The sequence below is a fragment of the Sander lucioperca genome, chromosome 22 (genome assembly GCF_008315115.2).
Source record: "Sander lucioperca isolate FBNREF2018 chromosome 22, SLUC_FBN_1.2, whole genome shotgun sequence".
In the NCBI taxonomy this organism is placed as follows: Eukaryota; Metazoa; Chordata; class Actinopteri; order Perciformes; family Percidae; genus Sander; species Sander lucioperca.
Window position 1 is genome coordinate 21,418,512 of NC_050194.1, and position 12,480 is coordinate 21,430,991.

General features: G+C 41.9%; 1 protein-coding gene across 1 annotated transcript in view; it reads left to right on the forward strand.

Moving 5' to 3' along the window:
- The window catches only part of LOC116061469 (heparan sulfate glucosamine 3-O-sulfotransferase 3A1-like), a 35,816-nt gene extending 30,863 nt beyond the window's left edge, over positions 1-4,953 (forward strand). The window contains exon 2 of the mRNA XM_031315691.2: positions 3,336-4,953. Coding sequence (XP_031171551.1) covers positions 3,336-3,957 — 622 coding nt within the window. The 3' untranslated portion in view covers positions 3,958-4,953. The remainder of the gene's footprint in view (positions 1-3,335) is intronic.
- The last annotated feature ends 7,527 nt before the right edge of the window (positions 4,954-12,480 follow it).

Sequence of the window (12,480 nt, forward strand, 5' to 3'; positions counted from 1 at the left end):
ATTTCATTCTGTGAATGTTAAACGGAGCATGATTGTTTACCAGCCTCTTTCTGCAATGCAGAAAAAAAACGATGCCCATCACATCAGAAAAAGACACCCCGCAGTAGGAAGAAGCTTGCCACAGCATGGTCCTGTAAACAGCAGACTGAAGTGTTGAGCACTCTTCAGAAATATCCGAGGACCTCCCTGCTTTAGGGTCTCAGTAGTTCTGTCACGGGTGGCAAACTGCGTCTACCCTGGGAGCAGCCTGGGCCACTTTGTCAGCGCCAGTCCTCGCTTAAAGCAGCACAAGCCAAGCAGATGAATAATTAACGCCTGCATTCTGTACTTTGTAGAATTTTAAAGCTGTATTCTGCAGAGGCTCTAAATGGTAGAGGGAGGGCGTGTTAATCATTCATGGGCTGCTTTTACCCGCTTTGCTTAAGGTCACAGTCGTGAAGGCAACTGGGCAAGAAGGAAAGCGGAGAAAGATGAGTGGCGTGGCCGAACGGATTAGCTGGTCTCCCTGAGTTTGCGGCAGAAAGGACTCATGCACACATGACGCCAAATAAATGTTGTAACGTGAGGTTGGCGTTTCCTCAGCTTGGTTCAGCACGGTTCCTGCTTTTAATGATTTCATTTCAGTTTGAAATGTTTATTATAACAGCAGAACACTGTGTTTGGAGGCCAGACTCCGACCTCATCACTCCCCGCAGTATGGGTTCACGTGAGATAATGGGTAGTGATGATAAAGTAGCTTCCCCCTGGCCGGAGCCTGCAGGTGGATGCTGGGGTGGTGGTGGTGGGGCTAACAGCGATACAGGTGCAGAGCAGCAGCAGCATTGACAAGGCAGAGGTGGGGAAATTGTTCAGCTTAAATAGACAAATTGAGGGGGTGTGTTTGGTAAATGATACAGGGATTGAGGCATGTCATGTGTGTGTACGCAGTGCAGCGCGAGTTGGCTGCCTGAACTAGCTCGCAGGCGTCGCCTCATTTTTGTCGATTTAGGGCTGGGTTGGTAGGTGGGTGAATGGGGCTGGGGGGAGTGATATAGTGTTGTACATATATGTGTGTGTGTGTGTGTGTGTGTGTGTGTGTGTGTGTGTGTGTGTGTGTGTGGAGTTGATTGATTGATTGATTGAGGTTATGTCTAGTTGAACTTTACTTATGAGTATACTTTCATCACTAGGAGGCAGAGATGTTCACAAGTCATTTTTTGGAAGTCCAAGTCAAGTCTCAAGTCTTTGAGCTCGAGTCCAAGTCAAGTCTCAAGTCTTTGAGGGGCAAGTTCAAGTCAAGTCTCAAGTCTTTTGCCACGAGTCCAAGTCAAGTCTCAAGTCTCTGGCCATCTGATCTGTCCCTAACACTGTATTGTTAAATCTTATGAATTCAAAGCATGTCCTGTAGCTACCATCTGTACAGTACAGTATTAAAATCAGTTGTGGGATAACTTTATGGGGTCTACTTAACACATCCCTCTAGCCCTCGGACCTGGTGAAATATTAACCTAAAGCTGTCACATCATATGGATACAACTATAAAGATACAATGTGCCTGTTCCCAGCATTAGCACAACACTTTACGATGGTTAGCTTGTTACCTGTGGTGATATATGCTAAATGTAACGTCTCTTTCACTCAAAGAAATCTAATGTCGAAGTGGAAATCAAGAGAATAGTGGCAGCGCCACACCAGTTACAGAACAACATGCATCTCAGTGTCAGTCCAAATTACGCACAATAAGCAGTTTGAACTCACTGATCTAATGCAATTTATTTATTTTCTAAGTGTGAGTACGCTCAGTGAAACGGAGTCCAGTGCGAGGGAGAGCCGACTCAGAGGAGGAGAGGTTAGTGAGGCCAGCGTATCCACGGCAGGTTTGTTCCTGGGGAGAGGGATCTGTGCGTCCTGCCTCCTGTGCGCCATGGATGTCTGAGCTTCAGCAACTACTAACTATAAAGATACAATGTGCCTGTTCCCAGCATTAGCACAAAACTTTGCAATGGTTAGCTTGTTACCTGTGACGATATATGCTAAATGTAACGTCTCTTTCACATTAGCGTGTGAGTGACTGACCTATTTGGGTGCGTTTCGAGATGCCTGATGAAGTTCGACATTGTTGATCCGGCATCATTTATCTTGGTGCCACACACCTTGCACGTAGCTGTTGACTTACTGTCTCTGTTTACCAAGTAGGCCTAATTGAAATCAAAACTAATGACAAAAGGCACAACTCTGGGAGGACTTGGTGTCGCCATCGTCAATGTATTTTTATGTGTGAGTGCGCGCACATAAGGCATAACGCATGCGTTGCATTGCACATTATGGCAAAGGGCAGGGGACATGAGGCTCGTCATACGTTTCCCCAACGTATATGCACCAATAAAAGAAAATAGAAATACATGAATACATTTATATTTAAAAAGAAATAATTTCATGAAAACATGTTGTTGACGAGTCTCGAAACTCGAGTCTGAAGTCTTTTGGGTCAAGTCCGAGTCAAGTCTGAAGTCAGCTGTTTGTGCGACTTAAGTGTGACTCGAGTCCGAGTCTCAGACTCGAGTCCCCATCTCTGCTAGGAGGTGAACCCATTTTACAAATAAAATCTCTGTCTATAGGTACTCTGTGTGTGGAACTGTTTATAACACCTACAAACAGAGCAATTCCCCAAAATTCAAATAAATACAGTGTTTCACCACAAGAATATGTCTCACTATCCACCGGTGGCAAAATTGAAATGTCGAAATACTTTTCTGATGTTCTTCCACCATTTGTTGTGAAAAGCGAAATACAGGAAGGTGATCAGTTATGCCGAGAGGGCCTTTCTGCTCAAATATCAATATTTTATAACCAGCACTACCACAGTATGGGTATAGAGATTGACATTCTCCTTTTTTCGCGCCATATGAGAGTAAAGAATACCCTCTTTCAAATGGACCCAGGGGAGTCCCCTTCTTCATTTCATAAGCCCTCAGGCTACATTAAGGAACACTTGAGGTAGCATCTGCATACTATCACCACAAGAATGTCTTTTACATCCAGAGCGCGGTGCTGCGCCAAAACTTCAAATCAACATTTGGTCGCACCTCTTGGCAGCTAATTGAGCTTGGAGAAAAAGACACCCGATAGCGATCAAATAAATATACAACCGCAAACAAACTGTTTCCAGTGTTATTCTTGATTGATTGGATTCAAAGTTTTTGATGACATAGCCTGAGTTCATCCAGTTTGTAATGTTTATTGTAATAAGAGCGGTTATAAAACTGTGACAGTTACTCAGTGGGATTCAGTCCGGAGTGCAGGTCAAACAAATATCTCACTTCCTTTTTTTTTTTCTTCTATTTTTCTCCTACCAGGGAGCTGATGCCCAAGACCCTGGAAGGCCAGATCACCATGGAGAAAACCCCCAGCTACTTTGTGACCAGAGAGGCTCCAGCCAGAATATCCGCCATGTCCCGGGACACCAAGCTGATCGTGGTGGTGAGGGACCCCGTCACCAGGGCTATCTCGGACTTCACACAGACACTGTCCAAGAAGCCTGACATCCCCTCTTTCGAGAGCCTCACCTTCAAAAACAGAACTACGGGGCTCATCGACACCTCATGGAGCGCCATCCAGATCGGCATCTACGCCAAGCACCTGGACAACTGGCTGCAGTACTTCCCCATGAAGCAGATCCTGTTTGTGAGCGGCGAGCGGCTGATCAGCGACCCGGCCGGAGAGCTGGGCCGCGTGCAGGACTTCCTGGGGCTCAAGAGGATCATCACAGACAAACACTTTTACTTCAACCAGACCAAGGGTTTCCCGTGCCTCAAGAAGGCAGAGGGCAGCAGCAAGCCCCACTGCCTGGGCAAAACCAAAGGGCGGACCCATCCCAACATTGACCCTGAGGTGGTGCAGAGGCTACGGGACTTCTACAGGCCCTTCAACATGAAGTTCTACCAGATGACTGGGCGTTTTTTTGGCTGGGATGACTGAATGTGTTTTTCTCTGAGAGAGAAATACTACAACGGAGTATTAGGATCACTCTAAGGGGGTGATTAGAGAATACAGTCGTAATATTTCAGGAAAGGTCGTAATGTTACAGAAACCAACAGTATGAAAAATATACAATTTTAAAAGAATTGAGTCCTAAAATGTATGAAAAATAAGTAGAATATTTTGTGAATAACCCAATAATCTGTTGAACAAATAAGGTTTTTGCAAGCAAAACCCTTTATGGCGAGTCAGGCAATGCTAAAACATGCACATTTAATAATTTCATAATAATCTAATTATGACATTTTGGTTGTTATACTCTCGAAACATTACCTTTCTGAATAAAAGTTCATTTTTTTCTCATAAATATACAACTTCATATATCTTGACTTTTTTGGAATCACAGTGAGATTTGATTCTGTTAAAAGTATGACTTTTCTCCTAATATATAAATATATATAACAAATAAATATAATATATTTGGGAATATAACAACCAAAATGTCACAGGACAAGTCCTTTTTTGCCAAAATACATTGACTCAAAATATTGTGTTTTTTTTCCTGAAATGTTATAACTTTTTTATTGGAAATATTATGACTTTATTCTTAAATTTTTCTATTTCTTTTTTTTCCGAAACAGTGTTCCCCGTACTCCGTCCTCAGCACTAACCCTAATCAATATGTGGCTGTTCCAGGAGAGAAAGACGCCCAATCTCCTCTCAGTGGCACCACAGATATGCAATATTTCACTGTTACATTTTCCATCTTAATCCACAATCATACAGATATTTTCTTTCTGAAAACACATTGAGTCGTCGAACGGATTTGCATCATATCTCTCTGAATATATATATATATATATATTTTTTTTTTTTTCCAGTGTGAAGTCCTTGGCTGTGACACAGAAATAATGTACAGTATGCAGTGCTTCTTTAAGAAGATGGGTGAAATCACATTGTGTCCAGGGGCTTTTGATAAGAGCAGTTACTGAGTGATTTAATGCCATATTTTAAACACACATAGCTGCTTTCAAATTTGAAATTTTCTAGCAAAAAGAAAAGATAAACATATATGTATTTTTGAAATGTATTTATTCAAGCAGTATGTATGTATTTTGAATAACTCCTCAGTGATTATTTGCTCTGTTATTACTATAATTATTATTATTATTATTATTATTATTATTATTATTATTATTATATGCTCCCCATGCCTTTAGAGTTTTGGTTTGTTTTTTATACTAAAAACATGTTATCCTCGTTTTAATTTCAGGTCCTCCGTTGTAATATATATTTCCTATACAGTGTGGGAACGCTTGTCTCCACTTTTAGCTTTTAGTGCCAGAGCTGTGAGTTTGTTATTTCGAGGCTCGTTCCCTTCCACCTTCAGTTAATGAAGTTACAGACAAAGATAGCACTCACTGTTATTCAAGCAACAGCGACTCTGGTGGAGGGAAAAGACCTCCTTCCCAAACTGTGACTCAAATTTCCTCAACATGCCTCCTTGTGAATTGAATACACTTGATGTCACTGGCCTTCCTTGGCTCGAGGCGGTGTGTGTGTGTGTGTGTGTGTGTGTGTGCGTGTGCGTGTGCGTGTGCGTGTGCGTGTGCGTGGAAGACTTTTTTAAACCCAGGGAGCATGAGAACAATGGCTGAGTTGTGTTCCTAATTTCTGTCTACTTGTATTGTGAGCCACTTTCTAAAAGCAGATGTGCCTCAAAAGACACAAACTCATGTTGATTTTTTGGTGTGCGCATCAGAGAGGAATCTAATATAGATTTTTTTTGGGGGGGGGATTATATTACCAATCTAATTGTGCTGTTCTGACTGTTGTTTTCTGAAAGTTGTTGGGATTTTGAAGGCACTCCTTGAATAAAAGATGTTATATGTAAATATTTTATTTACACTGACTTTTATGTATTGATTCTATTTCAACTCAAAAAATGCATGCATACAGTGTAACGGGATACCCTATCCACAACGTTAAGGAGAGAACATTAAATTCATTGCGGTGCTGCTCACGCATCTAACAAGCTCAGCTTCCTGCAGAATCGCAACAGCACTCCCTCGCTCCTTTCCTATCTCCACTGGTACACCTTCACATATTGTCTCTGCTTATCTCTGTCCAGCCTCTAGGGCCGGGTGTCAAAGTAGGCATTGAGGATTTTAAAAGATGCTTGCAGTGGCCGGTTAGCTCAGTTGGTAGAGCGGGTGCACATACGCAGAGGTTTATTCCTCGACGCATAAGGTCCAGGGTTTGAGTCTGACCTGTGACTGTTTTCCTGCATGTCTTCCCCCCTCTCTCTCTCTCTCTCTCTCTCTCTCTCTCCCCTTTCATATCTCAGCTTTCCTATCAAATAAAGGCAGAAATGCCCCCCCCAAAAAAAGAAAAGATGCTTGCAATCTGGGAGCCTTATTTAAGGTCTCCTGGCAGCTTGAAGACTTCGAAGTACGAGTACGTCTATTGGCTTTGAAATGCAGTTAAATCTAATTTAATATGTAGACTCTAACATAAAAGAAGATCATTTATGCACAACATACAATCCTTAAACTGGCTAGACACTGTTAATCTATGTTTTGTCACCTTAAACTACACGTTTCAATCCCTTTCTGCTTAAATGGTTTGATCGACCGGTGACGATGTGGGTGTCGCACAGAGACAGAACCCCCGGTAAGTTTTGTACATTGACAATTACAATAAAGTATTTATGTAAACAATATTATGGAGATTTGCTCAAAAAGACATAAAAGAGAAAGGCAGCACTACTAATGTGTGCGTGTAATTGTAATTGAAACCAAGAAGAAACAAAAGAATATGGACTTGCAGACGGCTGATACGGATAATATGGTCTGTTTTCTAGTGAAGTTCCATTTTAGTCTACAGTTAGCCACAATATGTAAAACACTACTCCAGTCATATTAAAACAAGCTTGCAACAGTTTTAAATGCAACTTTTGAACACAAAATTTCTGATGTGCCATACGTCCGATCGTCCATTGTTCGTCCTCCGCCTCAGACTGAATGTCAAATGGCAACTGATCTGGCAGAAATGAACCTAAAATTAGTCGTGGGCAACCAATTTGCAGTTAAAATTGTGCTTGACCTGCCTAGATTTAAAGATTTTGCCAGTAGAGATAGAAACCCTTTATCAATAGTAGGCCTAATAGTTGAAAAGTTCTCATATATTACCTCCACCTCCTCCTGATGATGGTTTTATAGTAAAACTAGTCTATATCCACGACGTTCTTCATCCGGGATTGGTCTGTTGCCGCCGGGAATTCCACCGGATATCACTCTTTATGGCCAGATGTCTGTTACCTTCCTCTTTCTTTGTGTTGGCTTCTTAAACTCTGGTGGATTTCTGAGGACTATGGTTAACTGCTCCTCAGATCTCTGCAGGGTAAATCCAGACAGCTAGCTAGACTATCTGTCCAATCTGAGTTTTCTGTTGCACGACTTTTGAACGTACACATTCCTCCAAAACAAGTTCCTTCCCGAGGCTATTTTGCAGAGGCACCATGGCTCCGTGCGGTTTTTCTCCCATCACCAGAATGCTGTGTGGACCAGCCAGACCCTGCTCCGCAGCGCTGTGGAGGAAGGTCTGGCAATGTGAGACTATAGTAAAACTGACAGCTTGAAACCGCAAACATGCCTCTGTCACTGTACAGAATAACTGTAGTCTTAATGTTGTAGTGATACAGTATGTCAATCACAGCTTATGCCTGAAGGGACAAGCTCTCTACTTATGTCTACTGATGTCCAGGGCTGCAACTAACGATTATTTTCATAGTCGATTAATCTGTTGATTATTTTCTCGATTATACGATTAATTTTGTTTGGTCTATAAAATGTCAGAAGATGGTGAAAAATGTGGATCAGTGTTTCCCAAAAGCCCAAGATGATGTCTTCAAAATGTCTTGTTTTGTCCACAACTCAAAGATATTCAGTTTACAGTCACAGAGGAGAGAAGAAACTAGAAAGTATTCACATTTAACAAGCTGGAATCAACAAATTTTTACTTTTGTCTTAAAGAATTACCAAAACCGACTAATCAATTATCTAAATAGTTGGCGATTAATGTAAGAGTTGACAACTAATTGATTAATCGATTAATCCTTGCAGCTCTAAAGATGTCTCCCTCCCCGCCCAAACAAAATTGTCCTTTTCTCCCCACATCTCCATTGATTCAGTGCTCCTCCACTCCACCTGCATGTTTTTCTATGCTACAGGAATGTCTCAGCCTTTTCCCTCCCGCAGTCGGCTGACTGATTAGAGAAATTGCCCTGTCAGGCACTTAGTAGACGAACCCCGATGAGACGAGGGAACCTGTTGAGAGGCAACACATTTATGAAGCCTATTCATGCTGATCGTCAGTGTGCTAAAATGATGTCGTGACTTTAACTGAGTTGCGGGAGCAGAGGGAAAGGAAGGCTGATGTCCATTTGTTGACTTGTTCAATTTGCTTGTTATTCCTTCCTGAGTGGGTCAGCGGGGCCTCTTCAGCGACGGTTCCTCACAGTAATAAACAGAGACAGTTTTCATCCTCCCGCTCAATTCTCTGAAGGGCAGCTAACTATGAAAGAGAAAATGGAACGGCAACATCTGCTGCGGGACGGCGTACAGACCACCCCTGTCAGAGAGCATTCAGCTCAATATCAATGGCACGGACCTGGAGAGAACTTGCAGGCTGTCTATTGAAAAACAGCTGACCGCATGTGGTGGTTTTTTGAGGGTGGGGCGAGCCGCTGCAGAAAGACAGGCATTTCTGGTAGCCTCGCAAATCTCTTTGAGCCGCTTTTCTTTCTTCTTATATTTCCCCTTTTATGCTTTTTACTCCATAAATGTGGCATCACTCTCTCTCACAAACACGTGTAAAGACGCAAGAGCACCTGTGTGGAGTCACCTGTGCACAATTAGCTTGTACCCCCCCCCTCCCCCTTTAAACTGTAACTAAGCCACCAAAACCTCCACTCATCCAGACCCCCTTTTCCATACACGCAACTCTGAGCCTGTTTTTGCACACACAGGCGTTACAGGAGTGTGGCACAAAGATGGGTGGGCTGTACAATAACAACCCACCAGCACTTGTGTATGTGTACTTGTGCGCCTGCATGTGAGGTGCCACAAGCATGATATAGGCCATGTAAAACGATGAAGTGAGGGGATCATAGAGGTTGCTTTGAAGAAGAAGGCAGCAGTGAGACACAAACTCTGAATGGTTTGTGCATCTTTCCTTTAACTGCACACACTTATATATACATACATGCAGACGTGGCTTCACGCTGTGTCATATACGCATATGAAATCGTTCACACACACACGAACACAGTCGCCACCCACTTGTGCCCCGCGGAGGGACATGGAGGGGATCAGACCTCTGGATCCCAGAAGAGAAGCCCTTAATCCCTGGCCAAGTCTGAGCAAATATCTCTGGCAGGCACGCTCCACACACAGCCTTAATCAAAACAGCCGAGGGGGGTGACCGAGTCGCACTTTCAATTTCAAGTTTGCTTTATCTATCGTGGACTGTGTATCTTAAAGGGAGATCTTCAAACTTCAAAGCAGACTTTTCGACTGTTATCTGGTGCACTGTGGCCAGATGTAACCAAGAAACCTGTGTTTCATACTCAGTAGCCTCCAGGCCAGTAAACATATATGCATTTACATTAAACATACAGCATAGCATGCATCAACAGTTCGATTCGTTGTACAGATTCAAATGGGGAAAGAAAGACTTTCATATTTTCTGCGGCAGAGTTTTCGTTTCTATAATTTATTTTTTAAACCACACTGCAGATTTTCCTCGTTGTGACAGAATAGAAAGATTGTGGCCTGCATAAAAAAAAAAAAAAAATGTACGTACAGAAAGAAATGTTTAGTTATGCTGCAGCAAAATTGTTGGTATTAGGTTTAAAGACATTCTCATGAAAATGACCAATTGTTTGTTCTTGATGAAAAGGCATTTCACCAACGGTTTGCATGCTAGTAATAAAGCAAATGACTGCTCTTTGAACTGTCATTTCTGTGCCCGGAGTATAGCAGACAACACACAAAATTAGCAATTAAGATTGTCTGGGAGCAGGACTCTTTCCAGACATGTGTGTTTTGACTTCGTCAAAGTTTTCACGCATCTCTCCTTAAAAGAACCTTCTTCAAAAGAGCTGCTGCTTTTCAAAGGGTGATAATTGATCCTGACACATGATTAAAGATGTGTTCATGTTAAGCTCAAATTTTCCTTCTCCTGGATGGAAAGCAGGGTGACAGGCCTCTAAACAAGACGGCCAGATCGTCTGAGGGGTAGAGCCCAAGCGTCCTCAAGGGAGGAGAAGTTTGCCCTGTTAGTGGAAGGTTCTGTCAGCCCTGCCACTCAACACTGGAACCTTTTAGTCATGCATGGATACTGGTTTCTAGGTTATATCAGGTCTCAAAGAGTTGTGTCCTTGTGTTTTTGCATGTACACAGCTCTTATTCTGGTTCTCAGAAACCAAAATATCCCCTGGGTTACTTTTAAATAAACTGGAACACCCTGTGGTACAATTAGCTGATTTGTTAACTGGTCACTCATATATATATATATATATATATATATATATATATATGTGTGTGTGTGTGTGTGTGTGTGTGTGTGTGTGTGTGTGTGTGTGTGTGTGTGTTTGTGAATATGTGTATATGTATTGAGTCTGAGGCAAGAGCCAGGAGGCAATAAGCTTAGCTTAGCATAAATAGTGGAAATAGGGGGAAACAGCTAGCCTAGCTCCGTCCAAAGTAAAAAACAAACAAACAATCCACCTACCAACAGCTCCAAAGCTTAATAACAAACCTGATGTATGTTTGATAGTTTAGTTAATCCGCACACTAAAAGAAATGTAAAAATGAAAGTTTGTGGTTTTATGGCGAGTTACGTGCTGTAACTGTTTCTTCACAAAGAATAGGCGCAGTGACTTCCCAGAGTCTTGTTGTCACAGTGAGTTTGCCAGACTATGCACCGAAGTATTTGGGCATCTGGATGAACTGTTGTTTGTCAAGAAATAGCACATAACTTTATGCACTGTAATGAAAGTCAAAGTATATATTTTATTGGTGATCAGATAGAGAAGCCAAATCCAGCGTGGAGTGATACATGCAGCACTTTCCAGGCAGCCAGACACTAAAGTAGATTCTGAACTGCTGTGGAGAATGAAACCGGATGTCAAAAAATCACACACAAAATGCAGAAACCTGAGTATTGTTAGAGTCATGCATACAAGAAGACAAACAACCTTGAAACATTATGTTCTGGATAAACATTTCCTAATATAATCATAAGCCTCATAATTGCGACACCACATGTAAACACTCTTAGAGGAAGGCTGTACTTTTTTTTTTTTTTTTCTTTTGTCGCATTAACTGCTTTCCGGAGTCATTTTACAAAAGGTGTTCCTCCACACTGTGTACATTAGAATTAAAACATGTCAGCCAGGGTGAGATGGTACAAATAGCTCCGTTTGTTATTTTGACATAGCACAAAGGAGAAGTATATCCAGAGACATGGGGGCACAGAGTTGGATAAAGAGAGAAATTAGTCTGTGTGGCCTGAAACAAATAGCTTTAAATAAATCATTACATACTTATTCCCATTCACTGCACAGTCTCTGTTTGCCTTATGAATAAATGAGAACTCGTCCCTGTTTACCTCCCACTCATTACAGACATTGGCCCATCATGCTCAGAGGTCGTCACACACACACACACACACACACACACACACACAGACACACATCAGATCTGGGTGCCCCTTACACTAATGATGGATGCAAACATGGTGCAAACTGTTATGTTATAATCCTTATACAGATGTTTGTCTACATGTATGTGTATTTACATATTCACTTTCTTATATACAAGTATACACATATCTGCACATAGCAGTCAAACAGTCTTGTTGTTTTGAGCCGTATGTGTATTTCTGTGTATGTACTTCGAGAGAAACCAAAAGCCGGAGTCAAGTTCTCTGTTTGTGTTCACACTTGGCCATTAAAACTGATTCTGATTCTAATTCTGATTCTGATTATGGCTGAAAAACTCACCAACCTCTTTACACTTTGGCTCACTTTCACCCCCCCTTACCTCTCATTCAGAAACCCTCGCTGACACTCAAACACAAAGACATAAAGACTTCATACAAATAACAAACAGGAAGTTATTCGAGTATAATCATCTGTCAATCCACATTCATGCATGCAACCTAAAACAAAAGTCTGCAGTATTATTTGCACAGAAACAACACAAAAATCCAAACACAGAGACAGAGTACACACTGAGGCAAAAAGGCAGCTCGTTAATAATTGACGCTTTCAGAGTGCCACAGTGCTGAGTGAAGGGACAGCATGCAAACGCCACAGAAAAAAAGTCAAGTCTCCGACAAGTAATTATTTATCACCTAAGACTGTGGAGGCAAAGTGTTACTGGGGAAAGCCAACATGAACTCCCATAGAGGAGAGCCTTTATGAGGTGTTACAGACAGATTCAATATTACCTCTCA